The 21,163-nt window shown below is 40.2% G+C and overlaps 1 protein-coding gene across 1 annotated transcript; it reads left to right on the top strand.

Annotated features, from left to right (window-relative positions):
* The first annotated feature begins 5,020 nt into the window (after positions 1-5,020).
* lcp1 (lymphocyte cytosolic protein 1 (L-plastin)) lies at positions 5,021-20,101 on the top strand. Its single transcript, XM_084725565.1, has 16 exons — positions 5,021-5,133; positions 10,224-10,305; positions 10,854-11,002; positions 11,146-11,269; positions 11,664-11,796; positions 12,648-12,729; positions 12,820-12,985; positions 13,201-13,343; positions 14,231-14,326; positions 15,323-15,518; positions 16,332-16,410; positions 17,121-17,235; positions 17,732-17,865; positions 18,579-18,699; positions 18,846-18,970; positions 19,847-20,101. Exons 2-16 carry the CDS (start codon positions 10,239-10,241, stop codon positions 19,977-19,979), a joined length of 1,863 nt encoding a protein of 620 aa, XP_084581691.1. The 5' UTR covers positions 5,021-5,133; positions 10,224-10,238; the 3' UTR covers positions 19,980-20,101.
* The last annotated feature ends 1,062 nt before the right edge of the window (positions 20,102-21,163 follow it).

The following is a 21,163-nucleotide window of genomic DNA, read 5'->3' as shown; positions in this document are numbered from 1 at the left end:
TTTACAGTGCAGGATGCAGTTATAGAGGCTTCACAGGAGGAGTGACAGTCGTCAACAACAACACCAAGAATTAAAAAGAACAGCAGACGCACACATCAGCTGATTTAACCTCGTATTTATCCAGAACTGCTGTGACCTTTATACAGTCAGTGGCAGCTTCCCACTGCTGCAACAACCTCTGATAAACAAGGAAGTGACACAAAGCAGTGAGTGCCACAGAACAGTGTGTACCACCGGGCAGAATGTACCACAGAACAGTGTGTACCACCGGGCAGAATGTACCACAGAACATTGTGTACCACCGGGCAGAATGTACCACAGAACAGTGTGTACCACCGGGCAGAATGTACCACCGGGCAGAATGTACCACAGAACAGTGTGTACCACCGGGCAGAATGTACCACCGGGCAGAATGTACCACAGAACAGTGTGTACCACCGGGCAGAATGTACCACAGAACAGTGTGTACCACCGGGCAGAATGTACCACCGGGCAGAATGTACCACCGGGGAGAATGTACCACCGGGCAGAATGTACCACCGGGCAGAATGTACCACAGAACAGTGTGTACCACCGGGCAGAATGTACCACTGGGCAGAATGTACCACCGGGCAGGATGTACCACCGGGCAGAATGTACCACCGGGCAGAATGTACCACAAAACTGACTGTGCCAGGATGAAGAAGTGTCATGAAGCATAAATATCATAAAGCATTGAGTGCCATAAAGAAGTTGTGTCATAAAGTTCTTCCTGTCATGAAGCACGCTGTCATCACTCAGTGCGCTGTCAGCAGTGTTACCTGACTGCAGCAGAGTCAGCAGGGGGTTCTTGTAGCAGCTGGTTTACAGGGGAACCCCCCAGTGGTGCAGGTGGAGGTGTTGGGCAGCAGAGGAGTGGGCGGGGCTGCACGGGGGGTGGGACTGTCAGCTTCCTGCCTGCTGGATCCTCTCACACCTGTCTCACCCTGATCCTGGAGGAGAGAGTCCATCGGTGCACCTGAGGAGGAGACAGACGACACCTGAAGTGACGATGTTCACTTTAAAGTGGACACACGTGACTTCGACACAAAGACACAGACAGAATCACACACAGTCTTAAAAATGATATATTACAGCTGTATATGATGATAAAGCTCTGCAGAGGACAAGGCGTCATTACAGGTGAGTTTACCTGGATGTCTGGGAGCAGGAGGAGTAAATGTACTTTATTACAGTTGATCAGTGGCCTGTTTATGTTGTCTGTGTGCTGTAACAATGTTGAAACTATGTTTCTTTAAATACTTAGTTACTTTGTAGTACTGTGATTATTGTTACAACATATACACTGTAAAACCAAATGTTCAAATTAATTATTGTCGTGAAAACTTTAATTTTATTTTATTTAAACGTACATTTTTATCGTTTGTGTTTATTAAACTTTTCAACTAATGAGGGAAATAAGGTCCAGAAAATAAAAACACAAATATTTTAAAAAGTTTAAAAAGAAAAACTATTTTATTTATTACTGTGTTGAGTTTACTGAACATGAAGCAACAGGCTGCTGTACTAATATTATATACTAAAATACTATAAACTGTACTATAAATGAATCCAGTTTTGTTAACTTACTGCAGTGAGAGGATGAAAGCTGCATTCATAAAAATATCTGAGTTTACTTAATCAGTCACTGTAATCAGAGTACATGTAACTTTAACTCTAAATATTTAAGCTCTGATAACCTCCAACTTTTGAGTTTATTAATTCATGAAAATTGTGGCACCTGATTGCCTCAATTGTTTTTAGTCGTGCTGATTTATTTGGTTTTACAGTGTAATCGATTAATTCATCATCATGTATTATTGCAGGTTAAGTTTCCTGATAGAACAGCGGTTCTCTGACTTTTTCACAGTGAAGACTCTTGTTCTTAACATCAGACCAGTTTGAGTAGATTTTACCTTAAAGAACCCATCTGACTCAGTTTTTTATTTTTTATTTTTAAATTAATAAATTCTTTATATTCAATCAATGATCAAATTAGGATTATTAAACATCACAATTGATTAAAAAGTCAACCCATTTTTCTTTGTTCCAGCCTCCAAAAACCCAACCAACTTTAAAGAAAAAAAAAAAAAAAAAGATCTAAAACTATAAACTAAAATATTTTATTTCTCCTTCTGCTTTGGACCCCCTACAACCCACTCAACGACCCTTGTAGGTCCCCTGGACCCCAGTTTGAAAAAACCACCGTTGTACAGTAAAATAAAAATGGTCATATTCAAATAAGAAAGTTGCACAGAAACAAAGAAGAAAACCTGACTGTTAGCGTTAGTTCTCAGTAACGTTTGTTCCATGATTTAACGGAAATTCATTTAAAAACGCGATAATAAAAGTATCTTACTGCACCGATTGTTTTTCTTTCGGTTTCCGGTTGAACAGACTCCTTAGCAACGGCCATAGCAACCGTCAACTCTCACACATTCAGTGTGTGTGTGTGTGTGTGTGTGTGTGTGTGTGTGTGTGTGTGTGTGTGTGTGTGTGTGTCTGTTTCCAACTTTATTCATCAAAGAAATCTAATTACATCAGGCAAACAAAAAGAACAGAACAAATATTATATAAATATTAATAAATAAGAGGTGAGAACAAAATAAATCAAAGCAATTAGAGACAAATCATATTCTAGATAAATAATTAAATATATAATGACAATAATATAAAACTATAATAAATAAATAAATAAGTAAATCAATAAATCTAAATTAACTACATATAATAGAAGAAGCCTGAGGAACATTTGTCCAATGAATTCTTTCATCTACAGTCACGTGGATGTTTAAAGTTAAACTTCATTTGTTATTTTGATCAATAAATCTAAAAACTTTTACGTGCTGTTGTCGTCATCCTCTTCTTCATCTCTCTTCGTCACCGACAGATATCCAACCAATCAGCTGACTTTCACAAACTCTACAGCTGCTCCTGATTGGCTCACAGCTCAGGTGAATCAACCAGCTGTTAGCTCGCCGCTGTTAGCCGAGATTAGCTGCAGAGAGACACGTGAACGATGGAGCTGCTGACAGAACTAATCTTTATCCGGGGAAACACAGAAGAACATGAGAACAGGAGGTGGAACACAAAGTACACACAGACCGTGGATCAGTTTGAACACCTGCAGAGCACCTGGAGACATGAAGCTAACTCAGGCTAACAGGTAAGAGCTAATCTTACAGGCTTTAGTTCATGTGAATGTTGGTTGGATCAGAAGGTTCTGATGATTTTATTTAACAGAACCAGAAGACAGGGACACGGCCTGGCCATAAGTATGTGGACACCACCTGTCCACACGTGACCTCATTCACCAACAGTTTTCACTCAGGTTCTATCATCCATCAAAGTTTTCTGATGTCAGATCTGAGACACATCTGAACGCTGACAGACCGTAAAAATATATTAATATAATATATTTGTTATCATAGGATTTAAATTACAAAACTTTCAATTTCTTTTACTATTCATAATATAATAATAATGATTTTCAATATTTTTCAAAGCATTATGGTCTTTAGAATAAATAATTAATTTGGCTTACAGTCAGTCGGAGGACAGAAACAGGTTTAAGTGCATCACCTTTATTTATTTATTCATTTCATGAATTTTTGACGTGTCTCAGAGACCCTGACTGCTGTCCAGGCTGATCTGTGTGGGCGTCTGTGGTTGTCTGGACCCTGGACAGATCTGAGATCAGACGTGGGGCAGTTGAACCGGACCTGGAGGTGTCGGGGTCTGTCTCAGATGGTGGATGATCTGTGGAAGTCTTTAAATGGATTTTAAATGATGCAGTGTTTTGTCTCTGCTGCAAAAGGAAATGTTTAAATTTTACACACAAACTGAAGACATTAGTGAGATTTTCAAACACATGGACATGTTGAAGAAGAGGACACTTATTCACTAAAATAATCTCCTGATTCGAGGAACGCTCGTCAGTTTCCCAAAGCCCAAGACAGTGTCTTCATCTGTCTTCTTCTGTCCAACCAACAGTCCAAAACCCCCGACTCTTCATTTAGTGTCAGAACTGACAAAGAAAAGCAGCAAATCGTCACATTTGAGGAGCTGAAAGAAGACAGCGACCGACTCTTCTGTCGTTTATCTGAGGAACAGAAGTGAGGACAAACGTAAGACCAACCCACTCCACCTACACACCTGAGGAAAAGACTTTTCAGAAATCAAGAGACATTTGACTCAAATTTCTGTTTAAAAAATGACTGAAATGATTCAGTGATTAAAGGACTCGGTGCTGTGGCTCATAAATATTTGGATATTTTGGGGCTTTTCTGCGATATATGAAATATACCTCGACACATAAAACCAAACTCCTGCAGTGAATTGAAGTGATCAGAACAAACTATCAAGAAATGTGCAAACTTTTTACCTCAACAGTGTTTTTCTAACACTGTTAAAAACATCTGGATCATCTGTCCAGTAGTGTGGTCAAATAAAGACCTGGAGAAACTACAGTCATGAGTCTGACCTGCAAAGAGACAAAGAGACAAAGAGATTTTGATCAATAATCATCAGTAATATTGATAAATTGACTGTGTAAAAACAGATAATTGATCAGTCTGTCTGGGGGTCTTTCTGACTGTCCCTTTGTCTCTGTATCCACCTGTCTGTCCTCATTCTCTGTCCGTCTCTAACTTTAACTGGCATGTCAAACTACCTGTCTGTCTTTTATGGACACCTGTCTGTCTCTCCAGCTGTCTCGAGTTAAAGGCCACAGGACGGAGCAGCTTCCTCACTGACAACCAGCCAGTAAATTCAACCACAGAGTAAATAAACCAACTCTTTGACTCGACCTCTCGATCACATTTCTGTCCTGTGACACCTGAACCCGTCCTGTCCGTCCTGACGGCCGCTCTGAACCTGTCCAACATGTCCCTGCCGTCTCCTGAGGCGGCCTGCGGGGGGTCACCTTGACTTCATTGCCATATAAAGACATAAGCTTTCATTCCTGTTTCTGATGTGCTGTGTGTCACTTCCTTCCTCGTAGATTTGAATAGCTGCGTTGTCGTCGCTCTCAGTGAGCAGAGAGCAGCTCAGCAGCCTGACGGACGGACGAATCCTCCTCCTCTCCTCCTCCACGCTCCTCGCCTCACCTCTCAGGTAACCACACATCAGATCAGGTGACCTCTGAGCCACGCAGGTGTTCCTGAAGGCATCACGAAGGCCTGAGAGACACCTGAGGGGATGTTTTTAATCTGTGTGCTTGTATGAGACAGAAAGGGGAAGACAGAGTGTGTAACTGTTTGTATTTCATGTTGCTGCATTGATTCTTTGTTCTTTGTCTTTTGAATTCTCTTTTTATTGGATCAATGCAAACAGTTTAAAAACTCAACGAGTTACAAGAAAAGCTGCATCTGTTTGAGCCTCCTGTAAGACACAAGTGTGACAGAAACAAGTGCGAGTGAATTCAAATAAAATAAATGCAAAGCAAGTAAATAAAAATATACATATATGAATAAAATACAAAATAGAAAACCAAACTTGCCAAATAGAATCAGCTCTTATACGTTTTCATAATTCAAAACTCAGCCTTTCGTCTCTGCAGGTCAGAGTTTGACCTCAGCGCTCACAAATCATGAACAAGTCAACAACAGAAACTAAAAACCTACATTAATGTTGTTTAAGTTTGTGCACGATTTTATGAAAATGATTTTTAAAGTTGTTCATTTAAAGATGTGAGCAGTTGGAGGCAGAGAGGCCTGCAGGGAGGGGAAGCAGAAGTTCAACCTCTGCAGTGAGCTGGAAAGGAAGTTTGTGGTCAGCTTCACATCAACTGCACAAAAATCTCTCTGAGGCAGAGACAGAGACAGAGGACACAGTTTCAACAGCTCGTTACACTCACAGGAGACAGACGTCCTCTCAGTCTTTACTGCAGTACAAGTACAGATACTCGAGTAAAAGTAGAAGTACTGATTCAACTTGTTTACTGCAGTAAAAGTGAAAAAGTTCAGGCTCTGAAATGTCCTCGGAGTATAAAAGTAAAAATTCGTCCTCTGAAGGACATTTACTGACTGTCTCTGTCCAAAGACAACTGAACCTCAGCTTTTCTCCACCAGAGTGTCTCTGTCTCTGTCTGTCTCACACTCACACACATATTTTACATCTTACATGTTGTAATGACCTGTAACGTCTTTTTATGTCTATTTTGTCTTGTCTTTTTCATCCTGTTTTGTCTATTGTTCGTCTCATTCCATCAGCGTGCACACAGACACACACACACACACACACACACGCACACACACACACACGCACACACGCACACACACACACACACACACACACACAGCCATCGTGATGTATTGATTCATAATGTCAGAAACGTGACGATCAGTCAGTCACACTCTGACAACATGTTCAGTGATGAGCAGTGAAAATACACACAACAAAAATAAAACTGCTCCTGTTTTTCAGGAGTTGACGTCAAAGATCTCAGATTTTTGTGCACAAAAAATGTTTCTTTGTCTCAAAGTTCTTGACAGAGACGCTCAGTAATCAGGTCATCTGGTCTCAATAACAGGACACTATTCATTTTAATGTTATTTCCATAGTGACAGATGGTGACAAAGTTTTCTCAGGGACTTTTCATTCAAAGCAGAACTCTTTATAAAACCCACAGCAGGTGAGTAAAATCATTCTTTGAACAGGCAGAAACCACGAGGCTCTGCTGGAACCACAAAGAGGGAGGAGTTCTAGTTATTAGTCATGACCTGCCTCTGCCTCTGATTGGCCCACTCTGATCTTTTTACTGAGGTGTGACTCACCTGATGACACTGCAGGTACAAACCTGCCATTGGTTGACTGATTTCAGTCAACATCTGCTGTCTGTTTTCAGGAAACAAAAATGGAAAATTAGCATCTGAGTGGCTAACAGTTCAAATGTAAACGAGCTAGATGATTTAGACATTTCTGTTCCAGAGCCCGCCCCTGCATGTGCTTAGCTCCGCCCACAACATATGTGATTGGTTTAGAGAAATGCAGATAAGGCAGGGCTTTTTATTTTTATCCCAACACTAACTCATCTCTCCTCACACATAAACCTAACCAACCAATGAAGGCAATGAACACCAGCCAATCACAGCGAATCCCTCCAGAAATCAGAAAATACTGGAAACATCCATAAAATCACAATGATTTTACATATAAACTGTTCTATGAATCAGAATCTGAATGAGATATGAACAAACCGCTCAGTAAAAACCTGAGGCAGCGAGCCGCAGACGCTGGCTGTGATGAAATATTAAAACCTTTAATCTTTAGTTTTACTTTTACTTTTACTTTTCTTCTTTGGACAAACTTGAATCTTTGACTTTTAGAAACTAAAAAAAGTATTTCAGGATGGTCACAGTGAGCTGTGAACCTGATTTGTCTTTGGTCTTTTTGTCAGTTTTTTCAAGTTGAAAATATTAAAAATTCAACCATCATGGATGAATTTACGAATTTACGATTTTTGAGTCAAAACTCAAAAATCTGCTGCAGGATGTTGCCTTGAAACGTGTTTCAACTTTTTCGATGATAAATGAAAATTAAAATGTTAAAAAATAAAACTCTTTTACAGATATGTTTTGTAAAAAGACTACAGGTGAACAGGCTTTAATTATAGATATCAATATCCCCATTTGAATGTATTGCAAGTTTTATCTTTAAATATTCACCTGCAGCATGATGCCTTTATACAACCAAAGCAAATCAATAACATGAAAGTATCAATCATATCAATAAATACAAATAATTGACAGCTGATAACAGCATAGATGTGTTTAAATTCAGGAGACATACGTCCTGCTCATGTTTGTCTTTTTAAAACACATTATTTTTCTTATAGTGGCAGAGACAACAGGAGAGACGGAGGCGGCGTCTTTTAGGGAAACTACAGACACAAAAAAAAAAAAAGTGTATTTTGCATAATAATTAATGACCTTTGGAAACATGAGTCAGTGACTTTCTGTCTTTCTGTCAGACGGAGTCGTTTCATTTCACGACGTTTAGCTCAACCATGAAAAGTTAAAGACTCATTTTAACTGCAGAGTTTCACTTCTGCTGCAGGACAGAACACAGAACACAGAACGCAGAACACAGACAGAACACAGACAGAACACAGACAGAACACAGACAGAACACAGACAGAACACAGAACACAGACACTTTTTAAACAAATGTAGACATTAAGGACTTTAATCATCATTAATAATATTCATAAACATCTGGTTCAGGGTTCCTCTGTGTTCCTTTACAGATTGGAAATGATGACTTGGATCAATATTTTTCAACATTTTCTGACATTTAATGGAGAAACAACTGATTGATTAGTGGGAAAATTATTGCCAGATTGATCACTGGTTGAAAAATAGATCCAAACATGAAAACAGGTGGAGCTTCACCTGTTTTCATTTTTCCTCCTGCTCCTCTTCCTCCTCGTCCTCCTCTCTCTCTGTTGTATCTGCTGTGTGGAAACAGTGGTTGTGTTTGCAGGTGGCAGTCATCACAGTTGAGGTTAACTTTGTCAGTCTGCACCAAATAAACTGTTTCCTCTGCAGTGATGAAACTCTTCACTGTGATGACGAGTGTCTCACTGAAAACTGTCACAGTCTTGATAACAGTTTGATGAATTGTGCGGCTCGACTGGACTCTGCAGGTTTTCTTGACTTCCTTCCCCAGTTTACTTCATGGAGTGTTTTTGTTGATGTACAGAATTATTGTTGGGCAATATCTTGATATTATATCGTATCGTGATATGAGAGTAGGTATCGCGATGGAGTCTGGATATCGTTTTCTCGTGATATGTTGTTGTCTTTTCCTGGTTTTAAAGGCTGCATTATACTAAAGTGATGTAATTTAATGAAATTATCAGACTGTTCTAGCTGTTCTTTTATTTGTCTTGAAAAATGTTACGTTATCTTAAAATGCTGAGTTACTACCTAAAACTACTGACTTTATTATTTAGAGTTTCTCATTTTGATTTCTTACAGGATCTTTTTTTCTCATTATATTGTCAGAAACGTGTTTCCATGGAAACAGATGTTTGGAGATGAGTGTGTGTTTCTCACCGTTAACAGTCTGCAGTGGAGTTCATACTGATAAACCTCAGAACTACAGAGTGTGTTCAAAGACTCGTCGACACGTCCGTCCACATTGACACGCTCTGTCTCGCTTTTTAAAATCAGCTGATGATGTGAGCTCTGTTCTCTCTCTCAGGAGGGAACGATGCTCATGTTCAAAATAAAATCCTCAATTATGGCGCAGAGCTTTAAAAAAAAGAGTTGGAGCCCAGAGGAAGCCAATAGCAGTGTTTTAATTTGTCACATGACTCTCTGATGGTCATGTTGAATCTTTTTTTAGCAGTTTACATCAAGATTCTGACAGGATTCATTAATCGATGAACTGTTTTGAGTCCTTTTTTAATTAAAACTGAATATCTTTCTAACAAAGTGTATTTATTGTTGCAAATCAGTATTTTAATATTTTAATCTGCTGTTTTCCTCCCATTTAAATGAGACAGACGGCGTTTTAGACACAGCTCACTGTACTCTGTATATCATGACACCATCAGGTCTCATTTCTCGGCGCAGTGCAGGAAGTCTTCTTCAGCATAACGTCTTCCTCCTCCTCGTCGCTGAGGTGTGTGTTCATGTTTCATTCTGCCAAAAAAGGCTCTGCAAACGTACAAACACACACTGAGTGAATCATCACAGACCGAAATAAAACGTTGTGTCATGTGATCTCGTACTTCTCAGAATTACTTCACTCTTCCTCAGCTGCAGTTATTTCCTCCAGAGAGAAGAACGTGTGACATTTATATTGACGATAAAACAATTTAAGAGAAGCATCATTGTTACTGCAATTAAATTCAAATGTATTACTTATTCTGGGCTCTAATGGAAGTTTTAGGCCTGAAAAACCTCAGATTACAAAGTGCCGAGAGAAACCATCAGTCTCAGGCTGTATGTATCAGTTTCTTTGGTCACACTTTTTCACCAACAAAAAAAATAAAGAAAAGATCTGATAACAAGCAGAAACTCGTCTCTGTGAGGCAGGAAACAGACAGAAGTAAGACATGTTTGCATCACACGACCGAATCAGGAGACGTCGTCTGTGAAGTTCCTCCTTTTCTGCACCACAGAACTCATCTGCAGAGATGCTCACAGCCCTGCAGCGTCGTCTTCATTTAAGGATGTCTTTTTTTTTTCTTTCAGTTTCAGGTTCCAAACATGGCCGCCACCACCCCGATCTCTCCGGAGGAGCTGGAGGACCTCAGAGAAGCTTTCTCTAAGATTGGTAAGAACAGGAAGCTGTTGTTTCCTCCGTGTTTCTGATTCAGGAAGGAAAACTAAACTAAACGCTTCAGTTGTGAGCATATTCATCTCATCTTTTTCTCCTTTACGTCTAAATAAATGATCCATGAAGCATCATTTCTGCTCCCCATTTTTCTCCCCGTCTGCCTTTGTAGTTTCAACTATTTTATATCATCAGATGTAGAAATATCAGTGTAAAATATTAGATATATTTTTATATCTGAGAAAACTAACTAGAAGGGAATAATGACAGAAATGATATTTTTAAAGAAGCATCAGCTCTGAGCAGCGAGCGGCTCGTCACTGTCAGATATTTGCTGAAGCTCATCAGCAGGTCAGACTTTTAAAAAGTCAGAAATTGGCCAAGAAAAAAAAAAACAAGTTGGGGGGAATTTTAAACCAAAAAGTCGCCTCAGGAAGCTTTCAAAGTGTATAAAGTTCATCATACTCAGGTCTCATGTATGAAAATTGTGTTAGTTCTCCTCTCTCTCTGTCCTGTGTTTGACCTCTGACCTGTCCATCTGTCTCCAGACGTGGACAACAACGGGTTCATCAGTAAAGACGAGCTCACCGAGCTCTTCAGGGTGGCTAACTTGGCTCTGCCGGGGTACAAGGTCAGAGAGATCGTCCAGGAGCTGACCAAGACCAGCAACCAGCTCACCTTCGATGACTTCACTCAGGTGAGATTTAGTCAGAATTCATCTCGTGTTTTGTTAAACTCAGTAGATCAACACTTTTTTAAATCGTCTGCTGTCAGTGTCCGAGTCAAACGTCCTCACTTCTCTAAACAAACAGATTCTGTTTTCTCGTTCGTCCCGTTCAGATCGTCCACGGGCTGAAGAGCAGCGAGGTGGCGAAGACGTTCAGGAAGGCGATCAATAAGAAGGAGGGAATCTGTAACGTGGCCGGAACCTCAGAACAGTCTGGAACCCAGCACTCCTACTCAGGTCTGTCCACAGTCTGAGACAGACAGGACGTCTGAAGACGAAGACAGTAACAGAACAGACAGTTGTAAAGAAGATGTGATGTTATCATGTGTTTCTGTGTTTTAACCTAAAGAAAGGTGAAAAAATATCTACAGTTATATTTCTGTGGGTTTGGTGCTCAGTTTGTTCACAAAAAGAAAAAGACAAAAACATTCATCATAAAACAAATTTTAATTACTTTGTACAAAAAATAATAATCAGCAGGAGCATTTTCATATCCTGATGATTATGGCTGACAGGTGGTGCAGTATGGGTAATGGTGTTTTCTACCACAGTTAGACCACGTTCAGTGTTCCACTCGGTGGGAGAACGTTTCCTGCAGCTGCTCTCTGATCTGATTTTCTTCTGTGTGCAGAGGAGGAGAAAGTGGCCTTTGTGAACTGGATCAATAAAGCTCTGGAGAAAGACGCCGACTGTAAACATGTTCTGCCCATGGACCCAAACAGCAACGACCTGTTCACCGCCATGGGAGACGGGATCATCCTCTGGTACGCTCGCCCTTAAGAGATGCAAACTTACTTAATCAATTAGTTTAGTTGTCAGTTTTTTTTATTTTAGTTAAAGGCATTTTCCAAGAACAAAAGTTAAATTCACTGATTTCAGCTTCTGAAATGTGAATTTTTCATTGTTTCTTTTACTGAATAACTTTGTGTTGTGGACAAAAAACTTTTGAGGACGTCATCTTAGACTTTTCCACCGTCTTTAATACAACAAATAACATATTGATTAATCAAGAAAATAATCAACACATCAGTCAATGATGAAATGAAAATATACAGTTGATGCTAAATAATACTGACAGATTTGTTCACCATGAAAAGATTTATAAAGTTTAACATTTTCATAATCTTTTTATTTTCTCAGTGAGTCTGATCAGTATCACCTCTGTATCTGTCAGTGTGAAGCTACAACTTGTGGCTAGTTAGCTTAGCTTGTTTAAAGCTCTCTGATTATGTTTGTTTGATCTGTACAAAAACCCAAGAATAAAATTTGGAGTCTCATGGTTACATGGAGGTTGCCAGGCAACCGGCAGAGAGTCCAGGAAATCACTGCACCCGTCTAAGAAATAGTCCAGCACAAAACCACATGTAGTTCTCACACAGATTAAAGAAAACAAGCTTTAGAGCTGCTGGTTGGTGGGGTTTGTTGCACAGAGCTGTGGGGCTAATTGTTGCCCCCGTTTTCAGTCTTTATGCTAAGCTAAGCTAACTGGCTGTAACTTCAGTGTACAGTCAAGAGTGTGGAATCAATCTGAACATCTCAAACTAACCATCAAAGTTTTATGTTGTGTTTTATTCAATATACTCTTCATAATTGTTAAAACGTCATCACTTGTCAGTAAGATGATCAACCTGTCCGTCGCCGACACCATCGACGAGAGAACCATCAACAAGAAGAAGCTCACGCCGTTCACCATCCAGGTGAGTCACAGCAGTCTGATCATGTGTGTGTGTGTGTTCATGTGTTGCCTGCTCTGTTTACGTTCTGCGTCGTGTCGTTCCGTCCAACAGGAGAACCTGAACCTCGCTCTGAACTCGGCGTCGGCCATCGGCTGTCACGTGGTCAACATCGGGGCTGAGGACCTGAAGGAAGGCAGGCAGCACCTGGTGCTCGGTCTGCTGTGGCAGGTCATCAAGATCGGACTGTTCGCCGACATCGAGCTCAGCAAGAACGAAGGTGTGTGAAGTGAACTGCACCGACTCTCTGATGGATCAGAGCTGAACTGAACTGCTGCCTTTAATTTCTACACAACAGAACGTTTCTCATTCAACGTGTGCAGAGAATAAGCGTGGAGCTGCTGTAGTTACATTCATGTTTTTAAATGTGTGTGTGTGTGTGTGTGTGTGTGTGTGTGTGTGTGTGTGTGTGTGTGTGTGTGTGTGTGCGTGCAGCTCTGGTGGCTCTGCTGCGTGATGGAGAGTCTCTGGAGGATCTGATGAAACTGTCCCCTGAAGAGCTGCTGCTGCGATGGGCCAACTATCACCTGGAGGAGGCCGGCTGCCCCAAGGTCAACAACTTCAGCTCGGACATCAAGGTGAGCACAGATCCTCCTGCTGGCCAATCACTTCACCTGTTTGCTTTTTTTTTACTTTGCTTTAAGACGGAGCAAGAATCAAACTTCAGTGCAGTGCAGTAACACTGCCGGCCTCCCATGGATTTGCTAAAGTGTGAGATGTGTCTGGATCAGTAAGAGGACGGTACCGTCTACCAGACCGACCGACACGGAGAGCGAATCAGTGCTGTGTGTTCAGTTTGAATTTGTGTGTGAGATACACTGAAACTGACCAGACAAACAAAAGAGTAAAGCTGCAGATAACCTTCATCTCTGACTTCCATGGAGAAAGTGTTGGGGGGTGAAAATCCCTCCAGCATGTTTTTACAGCAGTAAATGCAGGATTACAGAGTTTCCTCTGATGACAACCACCAACATTAAAGTTCCCACGTAGACCGAGACGTGGAGGAGAAAGAAACTGATCAAATAACACAACATGTTTCCTCCCTGAAGGGGAGACCACAAGAAAACATATGGAAACAAATCAGGGTCATAAAGATTTAGAGCCTTTAAACGATGTTCAAAAATAATTTCACAGCCTGAAAAAAAACCATTCATGCAGATGTACAAGTTTATGAATGTGTCATTAAGTTTTGCAGCTGTAGAAATCATTTTTTATATGAGTAGAGAACATTTCTACATCTTTATGACTCTTCTGTCTCTTATATCTCCAACATAAACGGACGTTTGTGAACACACAGCGTTCACTGGACTGAAATATGTTCCATGTAAAATCTTCAGCTGTAAGAACCAGTTAGTGGAACCAGAAAGAACATTTGAACAAATCTGCTAAACAGATGCGCCTGTTTTCATCATGTGACATCGTTCCCAAACTGTGTGTGTGTGTGTGTGTGTGTGTGTGTTTTCAGGACTCGAAGGCGTACTACAACCTTCTGAACCAGGTGGCGCCCAAAGGAGACGAGGAGGGGATCCCCCCCATCGCCATCGACATGTCAGGGATCAGGGTGAGACTGGATTTTTCACATCAGAAACACTGGTTGTGTTTGACCAACAGTCTCATGTTAATAAAACAAATGAATAAAATCATTTTATTGTCACATAAAACAAAGAATAGAAACAAAATGTTGAGGAATATGATTCAATTTGAATATAAAAAAATGTTTTAATAGTTGAAATGAAACAATAAACTGTTTTCTCCTGCTGTGAAATTAGCGACCTTTAATAATAATTATTATTATAATTATAAAGATCAAAACATACAATCACAGTAAATCTGAACAATCAGTCAAAATTTTATCAAAATTGCAATTTGATCTGCAGCAATTTTCAAATCACAGGTCTGATATTTGATGAAAAAAAGTTTTTGGAGAGACGTTCTGACCGACACGTCGGATTATAGACTGAAAACATCTTTGTTATTAATTAATCTGTCAATCATTTTTAGGATTAAATTGATTCATTTTTTTGACCCATAAAATGTCAGAAAACAATGAAAATCGATTCATTAATCTTGTCACAGTCTTGTCAGTTGAAAAATAAATGTGAAAACAAGTGGAGCTGTTTTCATGTTGGGAACAGTTTTTCAACTAGTGATCGATCTGGCAATAATTTCTCCAGTAATTGATTAGTTGTTTAGTCCATAAAACATCAGAAAATATTGCTCAGTGTTTCCCAAAGTCCAAGATGATTAATGAGTCTGGACATGATCGGTTCAGATATCTGAAAAAGTTTTATAAACTCACTAAAAGCTGTTTGCACAGGAGAACTTTGTTCACGAGTTCCTTCAAAGAACCGATGTTTAAAAAATAAGAATTTATTTATGCAGCACTTTTAAAAATGAAGTTACTAAGTGTTTGAACCTGGTAAATCAAATCAAACATTTAAAATGTAAAAATAAGTTACTCAACAATAAAATAACGACGAATCTGTGAAGACTGACTTCACTGAGATAAAGACATGTTGTGATGTCCTCGTCCTCGTCCCGGTGCGTCTCCCTGCAGGAGAAGGACGACCTGAAGCGAGCGGAGTGCATGCTGGATCAGGCCGACCGGCTCGGCTGCAGACAGTTCGTGATGCCGCCGGACGTCGTCAGAGGAAACCCCAAACTCAACCTGGCGTTCGTCGCCAACCTGTTCAACAAATATCCAGCTCTGAAGAAACCAGAGAACCAGGACATCGACTGGAGCTCCATCGAAGGTCAGTGGGGGAAAGTAACTAAGTACTTCTACTCAAAACATACTGTACTGTAGTTTTAAGTCAATATGAAATACATAGATAAATAAATAAATGTGACAATAAAATAAATAATGAGGCAGGAAATACAGAATTAATAATAAGTGTCGATCTAAATATAATTCAGAAAATCAATAAATAGGTTTTTGCTTTACTTTTATTTATTTCAGGATTTATTTTGTAGGCATATTTATTTATTTACTAAACCTAACTGGTAATATTTTTTCCACAAATCGATTAGTTGTTTGGTTGATTATTTAATCCTGTTATGATCTTGTCAATTGAAAAATAGGTGCAAAAATGAAAACAGGCAGAGCACACGGATGTACGTCACTCTGACAATCATTTTTCCACTAAACAATCAGTTGTTTGCTCCATAAAATAACAGAAAATGTTGATCCAAGATGACAAATGTCTCGTTTTGTCCACAACTCAAAGATCATCAGTTTCCTGTCAGAGGAGGAAAGAAACCAGAAAATATTCACAGTTAAGAAACTGAAATCAGAGAATTTACTTTTTTTCTTTAAAAATGACCCTGACTGACTGAAAATAGTTGCTGTTTAATTTGATAATGGTTCTTCTGAATATTATATTTAATTTCTCTTATATTTTGTCAATAAATCCTCCTACCTTTAATGCACTGGAGTTGTGTTCTGCACTACTTCAGAGAAAAATATTGAACTTTTTATTCCACTAGATTTATCTGACAGCTTTTGATTTTTTTTTAGTTTTGCTCCTGACCTCCATGGTTTGTTTTTTTCTGATGTTCTCCTGCAGGTGAAACGAGGGAGGAGAGAACCTTCAGGAACTGGATGAACTCTCTGGGGGTGAATCCTCGTGTGAACCACCTCTACGCGTAAGAACAAACGCTCGCCACTCTTCTTCTTTTATTTACCTGCTCCATCCTCAGCATGACCTTTAACCCTCAGCTCAGGTGACCCCACCCTCACCGTGTTTCCACCGATGTATTTTTATTTTATTTTGAAGGAGTAATGTTTGATGTAAACAACACAATCCAAAAAACGTTTTTTACTCTCCTCTGATGTGATCTGGACTTTATAAAAAGACTCAGTGGAGGATGGAAACAGTTTTTCTGAAGAAGTTCTGACCATGTAAGTCACATGACTGATCAGCTGATTCCTCATGGTTCTGTAACACATCCATGATGGTTCCACACAGATCTGAAGGAACCTTCCTCACATTAATACATGAAACTAACACAAATGTCTAATTTACATCCTGGTGTTTTTTTTTTATATTTTATCTTCTGCACTGGTATCATAGTTGTTTTTTTTTCCTGACAGGAGAGTTGGTGCCACCTGCTGTCTAATAATCACATAATAACAATAATAATAATAATAACAATAACAACAACAATAATAATAATAATCATAATAATAATAATAATGATAATAATAATAATAGTGGATATAAACAAACATTTCTTCACATTTTATTTTGACTCAAAATTCAGTTCAAATTTGATGAAAACTGATGGAACAAAACGCAGCCTGATACGACTGATAATGAAAAATAAAGAACCGTGTGTTTGTCTATACGTTCCAGAGACATCGATGATGCCCTGGTCATCTTCCAGTTGTATGAGAAGATCAAGGTTCCGGTGGACTGGGACAAAGTCAACAAACCTCCGTACTCCAAACTGGGCAGCAACATGAAGAAGGTAACGAACAAAATCCAGAAAATATCAAACCTTTAGATTTCAGACTGACAGTCTGCAGCTCGGGGACAAAGGACCGTTTTCATTTCATCTCAGAGGGAAACGTGGCAAAATTTACTGCACCACTTTATTTGACACTTACAGTTACTGGTTACTTTTTACATACAGAACATGATATACATGAGAATAAAAAGCTCTAATATCTTCATCAGTGATAAAAACTGAAGAATATTAAATTCTGTTATGTGAAAGGAACCACTCTGCATCATGAAGTACATTTTGATGACAATACTTCTGTACTTGTACTGAAGTAGCAGGACTTTCACTTGTAATGGAGTATTTGTACTTGAAGTTAAATCTTCTGCAGAGAGTTGTTAAGGTTCTGAAGCGGTCTCAGTTTGTTCCTGATGCCTCTGTGGTCTGGTGGAACGTTCTCCCTGTTGTTCTGAGGCTGTGCGTCCTCTGCAGCAGCTGTCTGACTCTGTGTGTTGTGTCTCAGCTGGAGAACTGTAACTACGCCGTGGAACTGGGAAAGAAGGAGGCCAAGTTCTCTCTGGTTGGAATCGCAGGTCAGGACCTGAACGCCGGGAATCGAACCCTCACCCTCGCTCTGCTGTGGCAGCTCATGAGGAGGTAACTGATTTTTTTCATCTTCAATAAATATTCAACAAGTCTGCAACAAAACCAGCTGTTCACTTAAAGGAACACTCCACCAAACATCTTTTGTTTATGTGAAACTCACTCAGGTGATTTAAACCCTCAAATTCTCAGAAACAAAACAGACAACAGGACCAGATGAAGCTTTTATTTTGAAAACAGCTGTGTGTAGTCAGGTTTTATTTTGCCTACCTTTCTTTTAACGTAGCTCTTATCAAACTGTAATCAGATGATGCTGCAGGTTCTGGCTGATTTTTACTGAATTTGGAAAATCCACTTCTAGCAGAACAGTTTAAGGCTTTGCTCATTTTTATCCAGAGAATAATTTCAATCTATAACAGGATCACAGTTTACTTCCAGATGTTCCTGATTCATACACCTGAAATTTTAAGTTAATTTTAAGATTTAAGTTCAAGTAAATGATATAAACAAAAGTTAAGAGTTTGAGTTGGACACAAAACTCAGGTCTATTGCAGTGTGCAACTTTTTACAGTGTAGACCTACAACAATGATAAACGAAAATTAAAATGTTGAAAATGGTAACATTCATTTCCATATAATTTTTGCCAAAGTCACAGGAGAGGAGATAAAGAGCTGCAGACCTCTGATCTCGAAGCTTTTATTTTGTTTTACTCTGCGACACTAGAAATGAAATCTCTTCATGTTCTCTGTTCCGTCTGTTCCCTCAGATACACCCTGAACATCCTGGAGGATCTGGGTGACGGGCAGAAGGTGACCGATGACACCATCGTGGGCTGGGTCAACAACACGCTGACAGAGGCCGGAAAACCGACCATCTCCAGCTTCAAGGTAACACTGACTCCGCCCACTCCTCCACCAACGATTAGCTGTTTGCCAATAAAATGTCAGAAAATGGTGAAAAATGTTGAAAGACTGTGTGTGTGTGTGTGTGTGTGTGTGTGTGTGTGTGTGTGTGTGTGTGTGTGTGTGTGTAGGACCAGTCCATCAGCAGCAGTATGCCTGTTCTGGACCTGATCGATGCGATCCAGGCTGGATCGATCAGATACGACCTGCTGAAGACAGAAGACCTGACTGAGGAGGAGAAACTCAACAACGCAAAGTTTGTGCACATATTTTTTCATTTTTAGAAAGTCATTAGTCAAATATTTTGTCCAGAGTGATTTAACATAATAATTATCATGACCTGGGATCAGTTAGCTTTAGTGTGATGTAGTCAGTTTGAGTTACTTTAACGGACTGAGGCTGAAGCTAACAGACTGAGGCTGAAGCTGACAGACTGAGGCTAGAGCTGACGGACTGAGGCTGAAGCTAACGGACTGAGACTGAAGCTGACAGACTGAGGCTAGAGCTGACGGACTGAGGCTGAAGCTAACGGACTGAGACTGAAGCTGACAGACTGAGGCTAGAGCTGACAGACTGAGGCTAGAGCTGACGGACTGAGGCTGAAGCTGACGGACCGAGGCTAGAGCTGACAGACCGAGGCTAGAGCTAACAGACCGAGGCTAAAGCTGACAGACTGAGGCTGAAGCTAACAGACCGAGGCTAGAGCTAACAGACCGAGGCTGAAGCTGACAGACCGAGGCTAAAGCTAACAGATTGAGGCTGAAGCTGACAGACCGAGGCTAGAGCTGACGGACTGAGGCTGAAGCTAACGGACTGAGACTGAAGCTGACAGACTGAGGCTAGAGCTGACAGACTGAGGCTAGAGCTGACGGACTGAGGCTGAAGCTGACGGACCGAGGCTAGAGCTGACAGACCGAGGCTAGAGCTAACAGACCGAGGCTAAAGCTGACAGACTGAGGCTGAAGCTGACGGACCGAGGCTGAAGCTGACGGACCGAGGCTGAAGCTAACGGACCGAGGCTAGAGCTAACAGACCGAGGCTAGAGCTAACAGACCGAGGCTGAAGCTGACAGACCGAGGCTAGAGCTAACAGACCGAGGCTAGAGCTAACAGGTCCTTTACTGTGTTCTCAGGTACGCCATCTCCATGGCGAGGAAGATCGGCGCCCGGGTGTACGCACTGCCTGAGGACCTGGTGGAGGTCAAACCAAAGATGGTGATGACGGTGTTTGCCTGCCTGATGGCCCGCGGCATGAAGAGAGCGTAAACACAACGGCGAAGACAGCAGAACATCAGTGACCCGAAGAACCCAACAGAACATCTGGAAGGTTCTGCAGAGGATCAGCTGAGAGTTTTAAACGAGAGAAATAATCTGTCTGTTACAGTAACAAAAGAGTTCTGGTTCTGCATCTCAACAGTGACGTCTTCATTTAAAGGGACAGAACCACTGCAGACTGTTACTATTATCTCAGGATTTGTTCTTTAAGGCGATGATCTGCAGCTTCATTACAACACATTTCTTTTTCTGTGCAGAGCTGTAATGTTCATGTTTGTTTTTGTGGTACATTATTTGTCTCAGTTGATTTTACACATTCCAAATCACAACCTTTATGCCAAATGTATGCAACAAATAAACAGATTTTTGTATTAAAAACTTGTGTTATTTGATTGTAAAAAGTCACCTGGTGTCAGTGCTCGTCTGTTTTTGTGTCTCAGTGACTGATGTGAACAGTTTTTGAGACCGGTGCAGTATTGAGGGAGAGCTGCAACATAATCGCTCCAGGAAACTGCACACTGTCAAAGTGTGTCCACTAAAAGTTTTAGTTTTCCCACCGACAGGCTCAGATTGTTTTTCTCTGTGTCTGATAACATTATAGAAAGGTTCCCACACATGGAGATTTTTGTTCAAGAAGATAATTTTTCTTTAACCACAAACAAATCTAAATTTTGCTCTTTTCAAAGACATCAGACTCCATTTGAAATGCTATTTTGTTTTTATCCCCATTGTTTTTACCTCCAGTTTGAATAAACTGGACAGAAACTAAATAAAACTCAAAACCATCTTGGTTCTTCTGTCCACTGCTCCAAAAACCACCAGCTCTGGTTTGGTTGAAATAAACTCCTAATACACAAAGGTACATGTGAAAATATTCTGGTTCTACTCGCAGTTTGTGCTCCTCTTATGTCCGACCTCTGAATCCTCCTGATATTTCCACATTGAACTATGAGGATTAAGAGTTTATTTGATTGTTTTGATTTGATTGTTGGAGCAGCAGAAAGATGAACAGAGTGTTTTATTTCATTTCTGTCCAGTCTGTTAAAATCATCTTTTCTGGTTAGTTTGGCTAGAGCTCTTCTGGTTAAACAAGAAGGATCTTCCTCTTTATCAAAAAGCTCTTCTTTACCATAATGGTGTCAGGCTCACACCGTTATTCTACGGGTCTGTCAGGA

This window comes from Lutjanus erythropterus, chromosome 8, assembly GCF_056507025.1.
Source record: "Lutjanus erythropterus isolate fLutEry1 chromosome 8, fLutEry1.hap2, whole genome shotgun sequence".
NCBI lineage: Eukaryota > Metazoa > Chordata > Actinopteri > Lutjaniformes > Lutjanidae > Lutjanus > Lutjanus erythropterus.
The sequence above is the reverse complement of the archived record's forward strand: the minus strand, read 5'-3'. Positions and strand labels throughout refer to the sequence as shown.

Coding starts and splice junctions, on each gene's coding strand:
- lcp1 (XM_084725565.1), top strand. CDS start 10,239: ATGGCCGCCACCACCCCGATCTCTCCGGAGGAGCTGGAGGACCTCAGA. Junction 11,270..11,663: donor AACCCAGCACTCCTACTCAG/GTCTGTCCACAG, acceptor TTCTGTGTGCAG/AGGAGGAGAAAGTGGCCTTT. Junction 17,236..17,731: donor TGGGCAGCAACATGAAGAAG/GTAACGAACAAA, acceptor GTTGTGTCTCAG/CTGGAGAACTGTAACTACGC.